The sequence below is a fragment of the Pezoporus flaviventris genome, unplaced genomic scaffold (genome assembly GCF_033815535.1).
Source record: "Pezoporus flaviventris isolate CSIRO_AGI_PZ_B2104156 unplaced genomic scaffold, CSIRO_AGI_Pfla_v1 ptg000031l, whole genome shotgun sequence".
Lineage (NCBI taxonomy): Eukaryota > Metazoa > Chordata > Aves > Psittaciformes > Psittacidae > Pezoporus > Pezoporus flaviventris.
In genome coordinates this window covers 34351689-34373137 of record NW_026892579.1, presented here as the reverse complement: position 1 = coordinate 34373137, position 21449 = coordinate 34351689, and the positions used below count along the sequence as shown (strand labels likewise).

Genomic DNA, 21449 nt, shown 5'->3' with positions numbered 1-21449 from the left:
ATTTTTTTTATAGTGTGTTTCAACACTAGTTGAACTGTATGAAACAGAACAAGGCAGCAGTCCTGTTTTCTATACCACATCTTTTTGAAAGCTGGATTAGGTATCTCTTTTCAGCAATGCATTTTACTGGTTGCACTAGTAGAAAAGAGCTATTTCTTTTCCAATGAAAAGAAACATCCACAGATGTTTCAGATAGGTAAGCAGTTTACCAATGGGCTTATAAGGTTAAAGCAATTTAAGTTAATATTTCAGTAGAAAAAGAAGTGCCTTGCAATAAATAAATAAATAAATGAACAGATAAAAGCAAAAATCAGGCACCATTTAGTAGTTCCAGGAATTATTATTATGCTCTGAAAGCTTGTTTTCAATACATAACACGCAATAAGACTTGTACAAAAAGATTGGTGGAGATATGCACTCCTTTTGAATGTCAGAGAGGTTTCAAGTGGTTTTACAGATTTTCTTTAGCAGTGTGGTGGGTTGACCCTGGCTGGATGCCATGTGCCCACCAAAGCGCACCTTCCCTTCTTCCTGAGCTCAGCTTTACTCCTGAGCACTTTACCTTCTTCCCACCAGTGGTCCAGGAGGACGGGGAATGGGAGCTGTGGTCAGTTCATCACACGTTGTCTCTGACATTCCTTCCTCCTCACACTCTTCCCCTGTTTCAGCATGAGGTCCCTCCCATGGGAGACAGTCCTCCAGAAACTAAGAAAAAATGTGACCAGTCCCTTAAGACACAGGCAAATGGACATTTGCTTGGAGTAAGAGAGCAAATCTAGCATCAGAAAGTCCAGAAGGAAAAACAGGGGAAAAAAGCAGGAAAGGACATGGCATAACAGGAAAAGAGTTTAAATAGATAGGAAGGGATCCCATCTGTCAAGATTAAAGGTTGACATATCTGTACAGTAGGTTCTGAAAAGAAGAGGTTTAAGGGATTATCAGGATTTTGGAATTACTGGATTCTCTCTGACATAACAACCTACATCTTGGTCTAGGTCCGTGTGTCCCCCCCCCCCCCCCCCCAGTCTTCATGTATTATCTGGCTATCCACTGTACTATCTCATTATCCAAGTCAATGGAAAGATTTCATTTTTCTCTGATGAAACTTAAAAAAGCCATTCCTGTGCTCACATACATATTTGGGTTACATTTATTTGTTCTTCTGCCTCCCTCCAGTTCTTTGGTTCTGATGGTGGCACTTTCTTTAAGGGGCTAGACATTGATATTCTCAATTACTTTATTTTTTAGTGATCACTCTAAGAAAACTTAGGAGCTGCTGGGCAAAAAAAACAAACAAACAAACAAACAAAAAAAAACAAAAACAAAAAAACAACAAAAAGCAATAAACAAACCCACAAAAAACACCACTCCCAAAAAGCTTACACTTTCTTCTAGATATCATTAAAGGCTGTTTATGACTATGATAGTCCTGGGATAACGGTCGGACTTGATGATCTTAAAGGTCTTTTCCAATTTATTTGACTCTATGATTTTATGATCTTCAAGCCATAGACTAAAATTCCAGTCCAATCTGCCATTATTGCTTTAATCTGGTATTATTATACCAAAATCCTAAATTTATTCTTAAAGGGTTGAGAAAAAAACATTACTGTTGTAGCTCTATGAATTTTTATGAATCATCTGAGCTGCAGTCATTGACCGTAGACACACTTTTACCTCCTTGCAAATGCTAGAAAAGCATGTTAGCTTAATTGAATTTTAAGCTAGCTCATTTTTCTTTGTGTTTCTGGCAGGCTAAGAGCTAGCACATGATCAATTACACTGGTCTGGTACCGTACCGTAATTCATTCAGCCAAAGCTCAACTGTTTCTTTGAGCCCTGATACAGGCCTCCTGAAGAAAGTTAACTAAACAGTACAAAGCACAGGTGCCTTGATAAACTTATATATTATAATGCAAAGTTTTGAAGATTTTCAGAGGGTTTGTAAGAAGAAGTGGTGGGCATAGGACTAGCCCGAGACATAGAATAGGTTTGATGTCCCAAGCAGAGCCCAAACCTAATGAGAGTGATGAATTTAGATGATGCATGTGTAAGCAATTTGGGACTTTATCTACTATCACTTACTCTCTATGGCAGATTTAAGAGGGGGAAACTACTTTTGGAAAATGACCTCTTCTTAATTCAGTTTTTATTTTGATTATGTTTATTAAATGCCTATAGCAGTTTCTAGATAATGTGTTTTAAACAAAAAAAAAAAAAATATCAGATATTCCACAAGGCACATAAAATGCTATAAGTCTGTGAAAGCAATGTTCAGAAAACTATTTTTCTGTAGTTGCACTGAGCTAGCATCACAGGGAGTCATGAGGGATGGAAAAGCTGTTGTTAGATTATCCATTGCAGTCCAATCAAATCATGATGTCTCATATTCCTAGGGATGTAACAGAATGAAAATGTTTAAAGCCTTCTGGGCTGTGTTTGATGCTGCGTGAAGCCTACAGAAGGGACTAGCAGTTGCATGCAAAGGAGCTCATTTAAATGAGTTTCTTATTCCTGTGTGACTCTTTCTTTTGTTCTGGATGTCTGCCGCGCTGCCATGCTCTTATTTTTTTTTTTTTTTTAATGCATTGGCAGGATGCAGTATGAGAGTTCCTTCATTCATAGGTATGCAAGATAGTGATGAAAAGCCCTGGGGTTGACTCTCATCATGCTGTCAGTTTAACGAAAGAGCCTCCTTCCACCTCCCTCTGGCTCATTCCACTGTGAAAATGAAAATCAGCAAATCCACAAGCACTTTGGAAAATGTTGCCTGTATTCAGTTTCCTTTTCTGTAAAAGGAGAATAGTGCCTTCCACATCTCCTGGGATTGTAAGAACTGATTCAGTAGTCTCAGTCAGATGCTTTGGGTACCCTTTATGGGAAGCACAGACAAAGTTCAACATATGGACCGTTATTAGTCCCCTGATAATGTTTGGTAATATGCTGAGTTAAGTACCATTAATTACAGTGCTACTTATGTGGCTGAATCCCAATGCACTGTTATAATTTACTACCTTATCTATATACAGCTATACTTTTAATTGGATAATCAAAATTACGTTATTTCAAAAAAGCCGTTTATTTCCTTTTTGTAACTACATTTATGCAGGTTATTATAGTCCAAGTAGTACAATAGGCTGAGTAATCAATACTTACAAGTTTTTATTTTAATGTGAAAGTAGCCAAGAATTAAGTTAAAGAATGCGGGGTATAAAAAAAAAACACAAAACAAACAGAAGCAAAAAAGGAGATATGTACACACACATCAGTTTCACACCATGATAAAAACTGGAGGTGGGATCTGGACCTTTAAATCCATTTTTGACTTTTGTGTGGCAGAATTGTGCCTAGGATAAAGAATACTTTATTTCTTAATTTAATACTACATTCATTTTAAAGCATTATGTGGAGTTCTGTTGAAATTAGGATGCAATTAAATTATCTAAGCATCTTCCACCATAGGAAATTTAAAGCATTTAGGTTATAAGATTGCTGATGCTAAAGACTTGCGAGAAATGCAAGTCAACTTGCATTCTGTACTGAAGGTATCATGACATAAAACTTATTATTTGAATAAAAATAAAGAAATATGGGTATTGATTTGTTTAATGACCAACTCTATTGAGTTTTTACCAGCAGTAGGAATATGATTTAGGAGAGTTTTGTCATATGTTTAGAAAACCCTCAGAGTGCTGTTGGCTACTGTGTTATCCCGACAGGCTGGTCTCCAGTGTCCAGTTATGTTGTTATATATAACAAGCACATATGTTCTGGCTTCAATTCTAGTTGAAGCCTTCAACTTCCTTGTATTGAGCACCTGTGCAGGATTATTTAGATTCTTTAGAGCAAATTTGCGGAAAAACTCTACTAAGTGGGTTTTATAACCACGCATCTGTCTGATCCTCTAAAAGATTGTCTTGCATCCTATTTCTTTGTCTGCTTCTGAAATGTTGCTTAAATAAGCCGAAATTGAAGAAAGAAAGTGAATATGAAAATCAAATTGAAACATTTCTGGGTTTTTTAATTCTCTGTTTGTAGCATTTGACAGCTGCAAGGAATTGTATGAGAGAGAAAAAAATCAAAGGCTTGAGTATCAATATCTTTGCTTACAAACTACTATTACTTAGTAATCATGCTTGTTTAATAACCCCAGCTTGGAGCACATGATCCATAGGAACAAATAACTGAGTATATAAAAACCTGTAGCTTGTACCCAAAGGTGGGGGCTTTATATCATGAATAATATAGAGTATTTAAATAAATATTTTGTAGTTTGGACATAAGGAAGAAAAAACTGCCTAATAAGGACCTTAAACATATGGTATTATTGCTACTAGATTAAGAATAAATGATGTTCAATACTTCTGGACTAAGGATAAATGATGTTCAAATAATATGAAATGCTTATTCATGTTTAGTGATATAAAAATAAAACTTCATTTCAGAATGTTCATATTCTTTTTCTCTTTGCTGTTTATTATTTATGCTTATGAACAGTGAACTTGGGATCCTAAAGCTGAGATTCATTTAAGAAAATTAAGTTCAGTTTGTGTTACGAAAATGGCTCCATGGAGAAAGGTTTAACTTAGGTTAAGATGCCCAACTTAGAAACCACAGAAATAGAAACTAGACCCATGTAACTTAAATGACTAACCACAAAGCTTGACATATGAATTCCAAATATCAAGTAATAAACAGAATACTTGAGTGTATCCGTTAAATCTATTTGAGTACATTTTCATAATGAATAGCTTCATAAAATGTAGCACTCCTAGCAGACAATTTTGCAAACAGGAAGGAGGCTGCATTCACCCCATAATTTGCTTGTAGTGAGCAATTTTAACCAGTTTTACAATGGTGAATAAAATTCCATGAATGGTCAAACTTTCCATCAAGAACATAGAGAAAAAGTGATTAGTTTTGCAATATTCTTGGATTTTGCGAGTTAATCTTTTAATCAGACATATAACATAGGTTTTATGTGTTCTCCTGACAGACCAGCAGTACTCATGGTCACCTTCTCAGCACTTCAATGAAGAAAGATACTCTCCTGCTTCGAGGAATATGAAAGGATTATCTAGTAGTCGCAACCAACCACAGTTATGTTCAGCTCATACCTGTGGCTTAGCATCCCCTGAAGATTGTGAACACACCCACGACCATATTCACCATGGGCAGGAGCCAAGGCAATCCTATCTTCTCAGCCCCACGGAGAGCTGCCCGATGGACCACCATCGTTGCTCGCCACGCAGCTCCATTCATTCTGAATGCATGATGATGCCCATGGTAATGGGCGATCACATGTCAAGTAGCACTTTTCCCAGAATGCACTACAGCTCACATTACGACTCCAGAGACGACTGCGCCATGTCTCACGGTAACCCTAAGATTAACCGTATTCCTGCAAACCTTTTGGACCAATTTGAGAAACAGCTTCCTCTTCACCGGGATGGGTTTCACACTTTACAGTACCAGAGGACCTCAACAGCTGCGGAACAACGCAGTGAGAGCCCGGGAAGAATACGCCATCTTGTTCATTCAGTCCAGAAACTTTTTACTAAATCTCATTCTCTGGAAGGATCATCCAAGGGCAACGTTAACGGAACAAAGGGAGACAGTCGAGGGGATGACCATCATCATGGGCACCATTCCAAGCACAGCAAAAGGAGTAAAAGTAAGGAGCGAAAACCAGAAAGCAAGCATAAATCTGGAATGAGCAGCTGGTGGAGCTCTGATGATAATTTGGACAGCGATAGCACTTACCGTACCCCTAGTGTGGTAAATAGGCACCATGCAGATCATATATCCCATTGCTATCCTGAGGCACTCCAGGGGCATTTCGGGGATCTCTCATTGAAGACTTCCAAAAGTAACAATGATGTGAAGTGTTCAGCTTGTGAAGGGCTAGCTATGACCCCTGATGGTAAATATATGAAAAGGAGTTCTTGGTCCACGCTTACAGTAAGTCAGGCTAAAGAAGCATATCGCAAATCATCACTGAACTTAGATAAGCCTCTGGTTCATCAGGAAATCAAACCTTCCTTGAGGCCATGCCATTACCTTCAGGTAAGAGGAAGATTTTCTTAAGATTTGTAATGAAAAAGGATCACAGTTTATGCCATAGTTATCAAAAACAACACAAGGATAATCTGTATGTCTCTATGGCTCACCTAGTGCAGATATTCCATGAAAGTGAGAAAACTAACTTTTGTCTTTGTTTATAGAGACAGATTAAAAACTGTAAAACTGCTGTGATATAAATTAAAGTCAGTGGATGTGTTTTCATCTTTGGAGCTCACACTGAACATCTTGATAAAATCCATATGTCAGAGTAAAAAGGGGCAGTTCTCCCAGCAGTCTGCAGGCTAGAAAAAGTGTTTTGAATGCATCTGTGTATGAGCAATCTTAAAAACAGGCTGTGTGGAATCCTGGTTTTGTGTTCTTTTATGCCTTTTGTCCATGTGTTTGTTAAATTACAGGAGAATGGGTTTGCTGGTTTATTCAGTTGCTTTATTGTGAGGATGGCTACTCACAAACTTCCTTTTAGTGACTGGGTCACCCAAGATCATATTGAACTGAGCCTGTTTGAGACCATACTATAAGCTATCCTTGTTAAAAGTTACATGGGTACTTTAGGGAGATAAATATTTCAGGCTGGCACTCAGACTATTTGTGGTGATGTTCAGCACACTTGTTTTCTCTAGCAGCAACCAAGATGCTCCCTCTTTCTCCTACATTTAAACTTATACCTGCTGCTTGCTGCCATTTGCTACTCTAAAGTCATACTAATTATGATGCTGCATCATGATCTGATTCATTAAGTGATATGGGTATAAAAATAGAGCTTCCAAAATACTTTTTATAGACATTTACATTGTTAATATGGCTTAGGTACAGCACAGTGCCATGACAAGTGATGTTAGCATGTCAGAGTGTACAGAGAACTGCAGTGGGAGCAGAGCAGAAAGGAGTGAATAGCTGGGATGATAACATCTTCAGTAAGCTTTGCTGCTGGAAAAAAAAAATGATACACAAATTTTCACTTAGGTATTTTTACCAAGTACAGCCTACAAAGCCCACATTGTTCTGAGTACCTCCTCTTTTATTTCTTTTTAAGGAACTTGTCATTATTCATCGCTTAACTGATTCTCACATTAACATTGGAAGCCTCCACTTCAGATTTATGCATTTCAAGATTTTTCAGTTCCGGTAGGATCTGCAGAAACCAGCACAGACTAGCGACAACTGTTGTACTTATTGTGTAGGGTTCTCTCTCCTCTGAGCTATAGGGGTCCAATAGTAATGAGACACACTTGAAGAGACAGATCTTTTCAAGTACATATGCAGATATCCAGGATCAGTCTCCCCTTCTGAAACACAGAAAGTTCCTTATTACAGAGAAAGGAAAATGAGATTGCAACCCTCATAGCATTACCATGCAAATTTATTCTGATTTTGTCTGGCAGCTGTGATATTTTCTCATATCCAAGTACAGTTATCATGTATCTAAACCAATCTGTTCTTTCCTGGAAATTTTTAATCTAACTCAACAAGACGAAACTGGAAGTGCATCCTATGCAGAGACTTACATGTGCATCTGTGTTCTAAAACCACATGTACAGCTCCAACACTGCAGAGAAGGCTAGCTTTTTGCTTACCATGGCATACTCCTACACAGGCAGCTCTGGTTCCTCTACATCTTTGCCAAATTTTGTGCTTTCCTTCTCATCATGTTTCACTGTTTCTTCTTCCTCCTTCTTTAGATCTCATTTTATTTTGCAGAACCACTGGTTTTCACTTTTTATGGATCACCTTCTTCCTCCCAACTTGTATCAGCATCCTCAAGTGAATGTGAAACACTGAATTCACAAACTAACCTGCTTATTGCTAAGCTTTAGATCAAGCTCAGTGGCAAGCCTAGGGAGCATTCATTGTTTTAACAATGTTAATAATGTTCATCCACTGGTAGGTTCATCCATCTTAAAATCTAGGCGAAGTGAACTTAAATTTTTGCTGAGACTTTATGATCTTTGGTTTTAAGCCCTTTTACAGCTAAGATAGTTGCCATTCCCTATTCACAGGGATCCTATAATGGAAATTTTTTAAGACTTGAGTAAGCAGTTACTGCCATAAAGAATCTATAGCCATGTTCAAACCAATAATACCAGGAATTCTATAACATGAATAGTCTCATTACAAAATAATAAAATAAAATATATGTTCTGCAAAATCTGAATATACCATTCAGACCATAGATATCTTTCAGACTGAGTAGATGGCTTATTCACTAGCCTAAGGTCAGCAAACAAAGGGACCCTGCTCTGTCAATGTCATAACTAAATGCTTAGTTTGGAAACTTCTGCTTTGAGGGATGCTGTGCTGTCACACTGTAGTCATTAAGACCAGAGATATAAATTTCATTATTAGCTCTGCCATGAACTTTCTCTCTGACCCAGGAAATGTAATCTGTTAATCACTGCACACTTCAATTACTCTATTTGCAAAACTGAGGAAGGATATTTAACTTTTCTTATGGCAATGTAAGAAGCATCAACTAGGAAAGGTAGAGAAACATGTCAGGATCCCTAACCAGGACAGTTTACTGCCTTGCTCCAGAATATCTGGCAATGAAAATTCAAGGGATTATGAAGTTGATTATGCAGCAGTAGAATTCCCTGAGGTGCACAAGTGAACAGATGAGTGTAAAACCCCAGGACCTTCACAGGATCTCTGTGTTTATGGCATTATAACACATGATATTAAAACACATGTGATGTCAGCTATATATATTTAAATTGCCTTTAAAGCAAAGCTATGAAATTATAGTCCTTATAGATGAATACCTAAACATGCATCATAATAATGAAAATTCTTTTTCTATTTTTACATATTAATGTTATAAATTTGTAATATATATATGGCTTTTATTCTGTTACCTAATTATATAGAACCATAGAACAGTTTGGGTTGGAAAGAATTTTAAGATCATCTAGTTCCAACCCCACTGCCATGGGCAAGGGACACCACACACTAGACCATGTCACCCATATGAGGATTCACTGTACCCAACCTACTTTTCTGTCTACTGGTATCCTTCTTGATATTTTTTCTTTTAATGCTTGTGTAAAATATTGATACTTCTGTTTTCCACAGAAGAGTTTTGATAGACAAAGTCCCAAATGGGAGGACCATGGCAGTGTCTTAGGCCCGTGCTTCAGACCATGTTGTCTGTATTGTTTTTCTGGGCTTTCATTTTGCCTTCTAGAGTAATTACTGAGCTCCTTCTTCCTTAAAACTGAAACTCTGAAGAGTGAACAAAGGAAATTTCTTTCTAAGACGGAAGCTTTTACCAAATGCAGAGATACCTGAAAACAGGAGATGTCAAAAGAGGTTTTGAACATATCTGCAAATTATATGCTTGTCATGTCCTAGAGTTGAATGCAGATGTTTGTTTAACCTGGTAAATCTCCAAGTTCAGTCTCTTTGAGCTCCTCTTTTACAGTTTTACATTCTCTGCTCCTCCACAGATGGTCCTTGCAGCTGGGGGATCTCTTGGACAAGTAGCATGCTGTTGGAAGTAAGAGGTGATTCAGCCAGAGTGCCTTGCATGGGTGTTCACATAGCCTTGGACAGTTTAATAGAAATAAAGCTGCATAAAATAGTGATTATTTTTCTCATCTAAAGTTTGGATCAGATTTGCATTACTCCTGTCACAGTGGAGGTGGTGGAAGCATGCAAAAAGAAAGGACAGAAGAGTGGGAAGCTTGTTTGGGCTCCAGCTCATTGTTAAGTCAATTTAGCTGTAATGTGAACCAGATGGTCAACTAGCACCACAAGAACAGACAGCAGCCACTTGTAATTGTACACTAATAACATTTATCAGTTCTCGTGAATGATTAACAACAGGTTTTATGCATTAGCCTTTAATTTCTGTTTTGAATGCAGATAAATTGAGCTACAAATGCATTTCTGGGCACCAAACTCTTCTGTCATCTCACTCAGCAGGCAGAATAGCCCAAGTAGATCACACATGCAGTAAAGCACGCTTTCATATAGTTTTAGCCATAGCAGCTGCTACTGTTTTATGTGTCATTGTAATTTTAATATAAAATATGTTAAGAAAAAGATAAATGAGTTGTGATATCTCTTCTGTCTTCATCAGCTGTTTTGGCTAATTAATTTCAACACATATAAAGTGCACTGACTTTGATTAATTTCACTCTGAGTACCAGTGAGGAGCAAAAATTTTTCAATATAAAAAATGGATATGAACTAGATAGCTGTGCTAAAATGATGAATGCAAAAGTGTCGCTTCCAGTTTCCAGAACTGAAATACTTGTTAAAGAAAAGTAATTCCTACAATAAAACCAAAAGACTGGCAAGAGCATAGGACTCACCATCACTGAAGTTCTGGAGCACAGTGTTATGTGTCACTGATTAATATTCCTTCCTCAGCCATTCAGCAGCCTGTGAAGCAGCAATCAAGCAAGGTAAACATACCACAAGGTACAGTGAATGAATCAGCACTAAAATAACATGTTGTTCTAAAAATGGCTTCAGCCCACTCCTGTCTTCCTAGTGCAAGTACTAGCGTCATCCTTTACAGCAGTGGAACTGCTAAGCATGTGGGTAATAATGTCAGCTGTGTACTCTGCAAGATGAAAGAAAAGCACAAGAGTTGGTCTCTTAAAAAAAGAAAAAAAGCAGTAGTTTCAACAAGGTTCTTTGCTGGTTTAACTTATGCCCACATGGAGAAGAGCTTTGAGGACAAACTGACGGATGGATAGGCATTAAGCCCTCAGTTACATTTTTCCAGGAACTCTGCTGGGGACAGGATGGATTCCCACAGATCCCATTGCCCATCCATGGGGTGGATTTTAACTCAGTGCACTTTTCTCAGCTATTTGTCTTTGTGAAATTAGATCATGTCTGTTTGCTCGACATAAATCATAGAATCATAGGACGGTTTGGGTTAGAAGGGGCCTTAAAACTCATATATGAACTAGAGAAACTACATCCAATACTCTACCAACTGACGCATACTGTGGAGCTAGCCAGAGCTAGCAGAGTTTGGATACTAGCTCCCCATTCACTACCACCCATGCTGTCTTCACAATGATTTATGACCAGCCACCACTCCAGAATTAACTGGCTTGTTTCCACAGCACAAAAAGCTAGTAGAGATAGCTGGGTAGCTGGGTGGTCTGCATCCTAAATCAGCATGGACATGTGCTGTACCATTTTGATTTCTACACCCTCTTACAGTCCCACAGAGGTGTCTCAGCTTGCCCTGTGCCCTTCCAGTCAGGAGTGAAGATGTGCAAGAGAGACCTGTAATGCCCAAACAGTAAGGAAAATGATGGGACAGTTAACGGCCCACAGCCTATTCGTAGTGTTAATGTCAGCATGCAATTTCTCGTGCAGCACCTGGGGCCACTGTGGAGTTATTCCCCAGGTCAGTGAGGGTGGAATTCTCCTATAAAGAGCAAGAAGCTCAGCCTTGTTCTGAGAAGTACCTGTTCAAGAAGTACTTGTTCCTTGTAATGCTCTCTCTCCCATTATATCTGAGGTATTGCACTTCAGATTTTAACACCATTAAAAAAAAAAAAGAGGATTTAGTACAGCTGACACTTCCCTGTATTCACAGAATGCTGATAGTTTTGTGCATCAGAAAACCATATCCAAGGAGAAAAGGAGGAAAAAAAGGGGGAGAAAATTAATACATTCAATGAACGATAGTGTAAAGCTCTGACCAAACACTTGTCTCAGTTATTGGTATCTTGTGTTACTGTGTTAATCAGTGATAGAAGACAGTACTGCTCCCATGCCCATGTACGCTCATATTGACTGAAATTATTGCTGAAGCTTTTTTCCAAACAAGTGTAGAGAGATTTCTGAGTTAGTATTTTCTAAAAGCTGCCAAAACGAGTGAGTCCCTATTACCATTGAAATGTCAAAGCCCAGAGTAGAAAAGGGAGGCCGTGATCCCACTGCCCTTTAATCAGGGGGAATTGTCCTCCTTTATAACATTAGTACAGTGTGTTGCCAAATTGTTTTTCAACATTTACTTCACTGAAGCTGAAGGCTGACCTTTGCAACTGTTACTCAAAGGTGTCTCTGTGTCTGAAGAAGTTTTCAGCCAGGAATAAGTTATTATTGTATACATTCAGGCCAGTCGCATCTATCAAACAGGACTGCCAGGAACACTCATTCAGGGCTGTAATGACTGCAGGCTTGCTGCTTAGGGCAGACCTAGATCCTCTCCTGAGCAGTCTATGCCATTTTTTCTGCAAGTAGTTGGCTGTAAAAATGTTGAAGCATTCAGAAATGTTGCTTTGTTTTAGTTTTTGCTTTCTGGTTTTGGCCATCTCACAGTGCTGTGCTTAAGGGTTGTTTGTTAAAGTGGAGTTGCAGGTGTGTTTAAATGGCTGAATGTCTCAATAAACAAGGTACTAATAATACTGCCCTGGTACTTCTGGCAGGACAACTGGTCTTCTGAAAAGTGTGCAGATAGTTAAGTGTTACGCAGTAGATAGGGAAAAAGTACTAATTTTACTCTGTAAGCTAAATAATTACAGTCATTTGGAGTTAACTGTTCAAACCTTAAGTTTTAGTTAAAATGAGAACAATGAATGAAGGACAAATATATATACTATATAGCCTTTAAAATTGTTTATGTTTTAAAGACATGCACTGTTTTTTCTGTAGTAGCCTTATAACAAACAGAAAAAAAAAATAAAGGTTGTATCCTTTCCTGCTTAGATTAAACAAGACACTGTTTAGGACAGGCCACCTTTTGGGTTGGCCCTGATATACTGTGTTTACCCCTGTCTAGCCCTATAATACCTCTGCAACACTGGAGTCCTTGCTACATCTGCAACCTCTGTGTTTTAGAAGTGTTGTGCCTTGTAATTATGTTGGGAGCACCTCCCCTTTTGTTTCTTTAAGGGAATTTTTTCTCTTACTCTATACTTCTGGGACCATGAATGGTCTGTGGGGTCTTGCCCCACTCACACAGGTAATGATAAGGTAACAACTCTGAAGTGTCTGCAGTGGTAAAGGCAAAGATATTTCCAGGGGTCCTACAGGTGATTTTGGCTAACAGGTCATGCAATGTTGAGAGTCTAGACTAAATTTCTGAAAATGGCAGGTGACCTCCAGCCCAAGCAGGGGTGTATGCCTCATGCACTCCAAGAGTCTTGTCTCCCACAGCTTTATTAGTCACAAAAAGCAGGCTATTTTTCTTCATTGTGCTGCGCAGATAGCTGGGCTCCATTCACTCTGCAAATGTGGTTCGGGCAATTCAGTTTACCTTTCCCAAAAATATCACAGAATTACAGAATCATAGAATAATTTGGATTGGAAGGGACCTTCAAAGGTCATCTAGTCCAACCTGCCTGCAATGAGCAGGGACATCTTCAACTACATCAGGTTGCTCAGAACCACATCCAGCCTGACCTTGAATGTGTCCAGGGATGGCACATCCACCACCTCTCAGGGCAACCTGTGCCAGTATTTTATCACCCTCATTGTAAAGAATTTTTTCTCACATCCAGCCTGATGTGAGATCTCCCCTCTTTTAGTTTCAAACCACCACCCCTCATCCTATCATGACAGGCCCTGCTAAAAATCTCTCCCCATCTTTCTTATCGGCCCTTTTTAAGAGCTGAAAAGCTGCAATAAGGTCTTCTTGAGTTTTCTCTTCTCCAGGCTCAACAACCCCAACTCTCTCATCCTGTCTTCATAGAAGTGTTCTAGGTAGCTAATTATTTTTGTGGCCCTTCTCTGGACCCTTTCCAGCAGGTCTTTAGCCTTTTGATGCTTGGCTTTAGCAGATTTTGTGCTGTAGTTAAATTAGTTCAATTTGTAGCAAAAGATGTAAAGGAAATATATTGAGAGGCTGTATAGATCTAGGTTCCTTTTTAAATACAGGCAAAGCCCTCCCTTTATTCCAAGCTCATCTCATGTCAAAGTTCTGGCACAAGATCTCAGTGACCTCCAGGCTTAGCAGGCTAAAATCAGTTACAGTATGGACAAGCCCACCACTGCTATCTGACTGCCCTTCACTCCACTATATCAAAACAGCACAGAATCCAGAGAGTCCCGGAGGGGCTCAGCAACATAGCAGAGGATTTGCAGGTGGCTGTACTGCAAAGGTCTTTGCCAGCAATATGAGCACAGCGGGTCATGATGTGGGAATTTGGCCAAAATTCATCCAAACAGTATAAGCAAAGCCACAGATTCCTCACAACACTATTTACAGTATTCAACCATCCTCAGATTACAGTTCACATTGTTGCTGGAGAACCAGTTAGGTAACATGGTGCTGGTATTTTTGGTTGTTTTTTTTTTCCTTTGAGTTCATCACTGTTGAGATATAAGTTATAAGCTATTTAAATGAACACTGTTCTGTAGAAAATACAGTAGTGGCCGAGCAATCTTGAGAACACTGGGCAGAAGTCTTCTTTCTATCAAGGATCAGGTAGCTTTTCGTGTGTTGCTTGGAATTACATGTGAAAAGCTAAAATTAGGCAGTAAATAAGGCTGGTTCTGGTTTGCCTATTTGAACATCTCCCAGCTGGAATATTATGTCTGTGTTCTGTGATCTGCATGGGTGTCCAGTCCATTCCCAACTCCCAAATTCCTGAATTCATGTAGTTTTCAACCTAATGTAAAGCAAATGTTGTTTGGGATCTTTGTGATTTTATTCCTCTTCCTGTGGTACTATGGCTGTTAATAGCAAAGCTGGAGAGAAGAGCTGGTGAGGCAAAGATGCCTCTTGTTTTCTCAGATTAGCTCCTGCTGTGATGGACAATGTCAACAGACTTTTGGGGAATGCTGCAAGAACTCTCCATGCTTCTGAGCTGTCAAGAAGTTCAGGGAGTAGCGGGAGGCATGTGAAAATTAAAGATAATTACAAGGATTGTCATTGTTAGTGGTGAGGAGGAGCCCCTGGTATATTTGTAGAGATTTTTGAAATGGCTTCAGTGTATAATTCATATTCTTCAAAAAATAAATAAATAAGCAGATTGAAAGAAGCACAAAAAAAAATAGTCCAAAATGTGCACTGTGAATGGTGCTGAGATGTAGACACAAGGTTAGCTACTGAGGGAACAAAGTTTTATATTCAGATAGACCTATGGGGTCTAGGGTCCACATCCACTTAAAAAGGTAATGTCATTAGTGTTAGTAACTTCAGAAGAACATCCTAGTAATTGTTCAGTGATCCTTCTCCAGCAAAATTTGTGAAAACACAGGAGATCCGGCTCCCACGACCCATTATAACATCAAGGAAACTTTCTACTATGCTAAAAAGCATTTCTGTCTGCCTTGCAAGATTGTCATCTACTTACATCTACTTGCAGTGGCACACAAAGGCTGTTTTTTGAGGCTCCTTGAAGAAGGCGTGATTTAAGAGAAAACATCTTACCTATGTTTTAGATTGTGTCCTATTTTTTTCATTTTTGGGACATCTTCTTGACTAGGCAGAGAAAGCATACAATTACAAAAATTATATATCTACTACATAGTGTTTCTTACCCTGCTTTATATCATCAGTAATCTAATTTCATCCACAGACAGCTTCTGATAGTAAAATGTGAAATGTATATTTCTAAAATACTATTTAGGTCAGAATGAATATTTCAGTGCATTTTACATCTGCATGTTAATTAAATTTTACTGGACTGCTATGAGGTAGGCAATGCTCATTTTAACCTTTGAGAATGAGAAGGATGAGGAAGCAATAGCTCCCGCAGCTGAAGCCATATATTTAGAAATGTTTCATTCTAAATAGTAAAGAGATATGCCAGATTTTAAGCAGATCAGTAGTTTAGTGGTGGAACACCTTAAAAATTATGGAAGCTGTGAGCAAATGTCATAGAAATGGGTGGAACAACAGGAGCAAATCTGTTTCAAAATGACAATGAATGTTGCTTGTTTGACTTTTTTTAGCTAAATACTAAACTGAAATTAAAAAAAAACCTTGAATTAACAGTGGTCAAAGTCCAGAAGAATGAGCATTTCATTGGTTCTTCCAATTTTGACATACAAAATTGGGTGCCCACACTGCTGGCACTAGTTCCTGGATGGGAGCCTAGGTTTTCTATCTCTGATTAGATATAAGGAAAAACCTTTTTCTTCCTGAGTGTGGTCAAACACTGGAACTGGCTGCTTAGAGAGACTGTGGAGCCCCCATCTTTGGAAACATTCAAATCCCAGCTGGACATGGTCCTGGGCAACCTCCTGAACCTGACCTTACCTTGAGCAGGAGGCAGGACTAGAGCCCTCCAGAGTCCCTTCCAACCTCAGCAATTCCATGGTTCCTAGTTTGCTCCGAAGGTTTGGTGAATTCATCCCTGTTTTCCCTGACAGGGATGCTGATGCTTACATGCAGACTATGCAATCAATTGGAGAATCGGGGGACAAACTTATTACCAAAGTCCAGTCAGGGGTCCAAAATCCTTTTCTTCTGAAAGGTCTAATCTGAGCACAAACAAGGCACCCAGCAGGAAAAACTTCTAGCAAAACATAAGGATAGTGACTCTCTTTCTAAAACAAGGAAAATCGTTTTCACAGTAGCAAAGTTTCTAGAATACCCACTGTGAAGATGTGAGTTCAGTTTCTTCCTTAGCTGCAAAGGGTCAAACCCCATCTTCTCAGCTCCCCCAACTGCGTTCTGAGCAGCAGGCTGAAAGGCAATTTGGAGTGGAGGAACTTTTTTTTTTTTAACTAAGCTCCCTCATTCCAGGTAAAGTGTCTGGAACACTTACCTGGAAGTTAAGTGTTAAGTGTTGCAGAGCAACACATCCTTTCTTTGTACATGAAGTCCTTATTTTCTAACCAGCCCTCCCCAGGCAATCTGTCAGTGTTCCCTGAAAAAGCCATGAGTTACAAAAAGAGGAGGAGAAAATGCTAGTTTATTTATCAACCCTAAGTAATCTCCTTACCAAGCACTTCAACTGCTATGGATTAGAAGGTGAACAATAACATCTTCCACTTCCATACCCGTTTCATCATGGAAAGGAAGAATAAGGCTGCGCAATTCTTTGGAAAATAAAAATCTCGATTTGTTCTGTCAGAACATAGTTTTAGGTTGTGAATGGGAAAATACAGAACGGCCTTTCTACTGCCTGTAATCGCATACAATGAACCCAAGAAAGAAGTCCTTTGCATTTTGGTTGCAAACTACAGGGACCTTTTGGATGCTACTCTGAAGGAGATAACTCTCCTAAGAGCCTTTTCTGGGGAATTTGGGGTCCTACCTAAAGTTCTGGAGGTCACTCTCAGGATCAGCTCCATAAAATGTAGGAATTTTTAGGTACCAGGTTCTTTAATAAAATTGGTGCTAAGTGACTAATGTAAGATATCGCACTGAGTCAGCAGCAGAACAATTAAAAATCCCAAATATCCTGAAGCTCTTTGTGCTCCTCACAGGTACAGTGCATAAAATTTATGAAAGAGACTCATCATTCTCTGTAATAGTTATAACCATATCGGCAACCGGTAACAAAAATTAAATGAAAAGATCCAGAACTTGTCAGCTCATTGCTTACAAAAGAAATTCGTATGGTAATATGCAGTCTAACTCCTCTGTGGAAAGAAACTACCCATAGAAAGTTTCATGTTAACATCTAGAACAGGAGGAAGGCCTTTTTAGACATTATAAATATCAGCATTCATCACTATATGCAAGTAGATAATTAGGGTAATTATTCCAAATTAGCAGCTGCAAGCCCTGCAAATGGGGATTTCAGGGACTGGTAACTATTGTAAGAAAGCATTTCTGTGAGCTTCAAAGCCCTTTTCATGTTCTGGAAAATGCACATTTAATGACCCTCACACATGCTGTTGAACATTTTTATTAATATTTCAAAATAAAAATCTTTCCTGCCCTAGTGTAATGCTTCTGCTTTTCTTTAAAGCTATGTTGGGGTCTACAGTGGCCGGGATTTGGAAAGATTTTTCCAAGTATTTAATCTATCAGCTGAAGTAAATGATGAACAAAGCTGAGTTGGGGCTCAAATTTTGCTTTGCTGTTCTCAAACCATGAGGAGAAACAATGTCAAGGGCCCTTTCATTAGCTTTTGAAGACAGCAAAAGGACTGCAGCTGTTTTCCTAGGCTTTGCATGAAACCTTCTGGGAGAACACATTGTCAAACTTGCTTGCCAGGATCCAGAAGCATTTTCCTTGTGTTCCTTGTATTCTGCTCCTTTGAATGGCTCAAGGGTAAAAAAATACACATATTTTAATTTTGATTAATTTTTTTTTCAACCATAAATGCTTCTGTGATAGTCAACAAGTTACTCTGATTAGAAAGGGATTCTTGGTGCATCTGTGTGAGTACATCACAAGCACAAATGGAGCGGGCTTTTGCAGTTTTTAACTCTTACGTGAATTCATTTAACTTATGAATTCAAAAAGCAATAGAAATGTAATCAACAAAAACCAGCAAGGCACATAATTAAGATATGTCCTCATGAAGCTCCTTATCACAGTGAAGAAACTTAACTTTTTAGATACTTTAATGTAAAAAATCAGTCATTTCTATCTTTGAAAGTAAGATTTCAACCTCAATCAACAAATAAGCCTACATTTACTATTTAAATCAGTCCTTATTTGTCTAGTTATTTGAACATGAAATTTCAGAAAAAAGAAAGTTGGGAAACATAATATTTTTGCATTTGAATAAAAGTTTATTGATCGATGTCTTTTTGAACTGTTTATTTAATTATCTTCAAGCTAAAATGAAGGAAAGAAATTTCAAGTCAAAATAATTATTCTATGGAAATGTTGCAAATTGTTGGGGAAAAAAAAACACAACCCCACACAATATTAAGACTGCACATAATCATTCAGCTTTAAGCTTCAGGGCAGAAAATTCAGCAGTATAGCTTTCAGTGGGCCAATGTAGACCCCAGTAAATGCTTTTTCACCATTTGTATTTTGGTTTTAGTTATGCTGACATGCAGGTAATAAAGAAGATTTAAAAGTGAGGGTAGGTTTGTATTATATAAATTCATTTTTCTTAATATAGCACTTTAATTCAGATTTTTACAGTTAATTGTGTTGCCAGCTGCAGATAACGAGAAAAAAGCTCAAGAAAATATGTTTATTTTGTATACTACGGGAGCTTGGCTTTTACAACTATCACAAATGTGACTTCTAAAATCTCAAAAAACCTTCCTCCAACATTAATCTCATGCATACTAGGTATAGGAAAGAAATTAGGCTGATGCATTGCATTTACAGGTTTCAAGTTTGGGAAGATATTTGTGCTTCCTTCCTAACCACCGTCCAAACCTGAATAATATGAGAAGTTTGTTTCTTTGCATGATCTAACCCATATATCATTTAGTTTCATGCTCTGCCCTATTACTTTATATAAAACTCATAATTTTTTCTTTGATATTTGTCTCTAACATTTTTCTGATCTTTGCAACCTGTTTCATCTCTTCTTATCTCACTTCTTCTCCAATCTTCCTTTTTTCTTTCCTGAGCTTGTTTCTTTAATGTAATATCTCTATCTTTACTCATTCAGCCTTTCTTGACACTTCCTTTTCTGCTTGATCCCTTTCTGGGACTCGAAACACCAAGTCTGTTCACCTAGTGTGTGACTAATTCATGTATCCTGACAGGGCAGTAAAGATGTCAGGCAGATCATGTTAGTTATTTAAATCTGATCCCCAAGACTGATGAAACCAATGGGAGCATTTGCTTCAGCTCTGCAGTGAACTCTGTCTGTTTGAAAGTCTTCATTAAACATCCTGCTTTGAAGAAACTCCTTAATATGTCTTTAACTGGAAGTTCAGATTTATAATGTATTGGTAAATAATGCCATTGTACTGTTTCATATATATAAAGTCATTAGGCTGATAAAGAATTGGATGCTGCCAAGCTCATCAGCCCTGGTCCACTAATGTACTCTGTCACATCCTTGTTTTTAACCATGAGTCATTATAATGGATTTCAGAGAGTTGCTGATAGCCTTTAAGTAAATGCTTAAGTGTGTTTCTGGATTAGTACCAGGGAACTCAGCAGCTTGGAAGATTAAAGAAAAAAAAAAAAAAAAAACAACAAAGACTCAGCAATATATAGAATCATAGAATAGTTAGGGTTGGAAAGGACCATCTACTTCCAACCCCCCTGCCATGGGCAGGGACGCCTCCCACTAAACCATGTCACCCAAGGCTCTGTCCAACCTGGCCTTGAACACTGCCAGGGATGGAGCATTCACAGCCTCCTTGGGAAACCCATTCCAGTGCCTCACCACCTTCACAGTAAAGAATTTCCTCCTTATATCCAATCTAAACATCCCCTGTTTAAGTTTGAACCTGTTACCCCTTGTCCTATCACTACAGTTCCTAATGAAAAGTCCCTCCCCATCATCCTTATAGGCCCCCTTCAGATCCTGGAAGGCTGCTAGGAGGTCTCCACTCAGCCTTCTCCACGATGAACAGCCCCAACTTTCTCAGCCTGCCTTCATCTGGGAGGTGCTCCAGTCCCCTGATCATCCTCGTGGCCCTTCTCTGGACTTGTTCCAACAGTTCCATGTCCTTTTTATGTTGAGGACACCAGAACTGCACACAATACTCCAAGTGAGGTCTCACAAGAGCAGAGTAGAGGGGCAGGATCCCCTCCTTCGACCTGCTGGTCACGCTCCTTTTGATGCAGCCCAGGATACGGTTGGCTTTCTGGGCTGCAAGCAAACACTGAAGCCGGCCCATGTTCATTTTCTCATCGACCAGCATCCCCAAGTCCTTCTCCACAGGGCAGCTCTAAATCTCTTCTCTGGCCAACCTGTAGCTGTGCCTGGGATTGCCCCGACCCAGGTGTAGGACCTTGCACTTGGCATGGTTAAACTTCATGAGGTTGGCATCAGCCCACCTCACAAGAGTGTCAAGGACTCTCTGGATGGCATTCCTTCCCTCCAGCGCATCAACCGAATCACACAGCTTGGTGTCATCAGCAAACTTGCTGAGGGCGCACTCAATCCCACTGTCCATGTCACCAACAAAGATGTTGAACAAGACCGGTCCCAACACCGATCCTTGATGGACACCACTCATTACTGGTCTCCAATTGGACATCGAGACATTGACCACAACTCTTTGTGTGCGGCCATCCAGCCAGTTCTTTATCTACCGAGTGATCCATCCACCAAATTGATGTCGCTCCAATTTAGAGACAAGGATGTCATGTGGGACAGTGTCAAATGCTTTGCACAAGTCCAGGTAGATGACATCAACTGCTCTACCCCTGTCCATCAGTTCTGTAGCCCCATCATAGAAGGCCACCAAATTGGTCAGGCAGGATTTCCCCTTAGTGAAGCCATGCTGGCTGTCACCAAGCACCTTGTTGTTTTTCATGTGCCTTAGCATGCCTTCCAGGAGAATCTGCTCCAAGATTTTGACAGGCACAGAGGTGAGATTGACTGGAATACTGTCAG

General features: G+C 39.1%; 1 protein-coding gene across 25 annotated transcripts in view; it reads left to right on the top strand.

Annotated features, from left to right (window-relative positions):
- The window catches only part of DLGAP2 (DLG associated protein 2), a 463247-nt gene that overhangs the window by 373225 nt on the left and 68573 nt on the right, over window positions 1-21449 (top strand). For all 25 annotated transcript variants that reach the window (XM_061460679.1, XM_061460699.1, XM_061460675.1 and 22 more), the window contains one exon: window positions 4997-6066. In XM_061460679.1, the coding sequence (XP_061316663.1) occupies window positions 4997-6066 (1070 nt within the window). The remainder of the gene's footprint in view (window positions 1-4996; window positions 6067-21449) is intronic.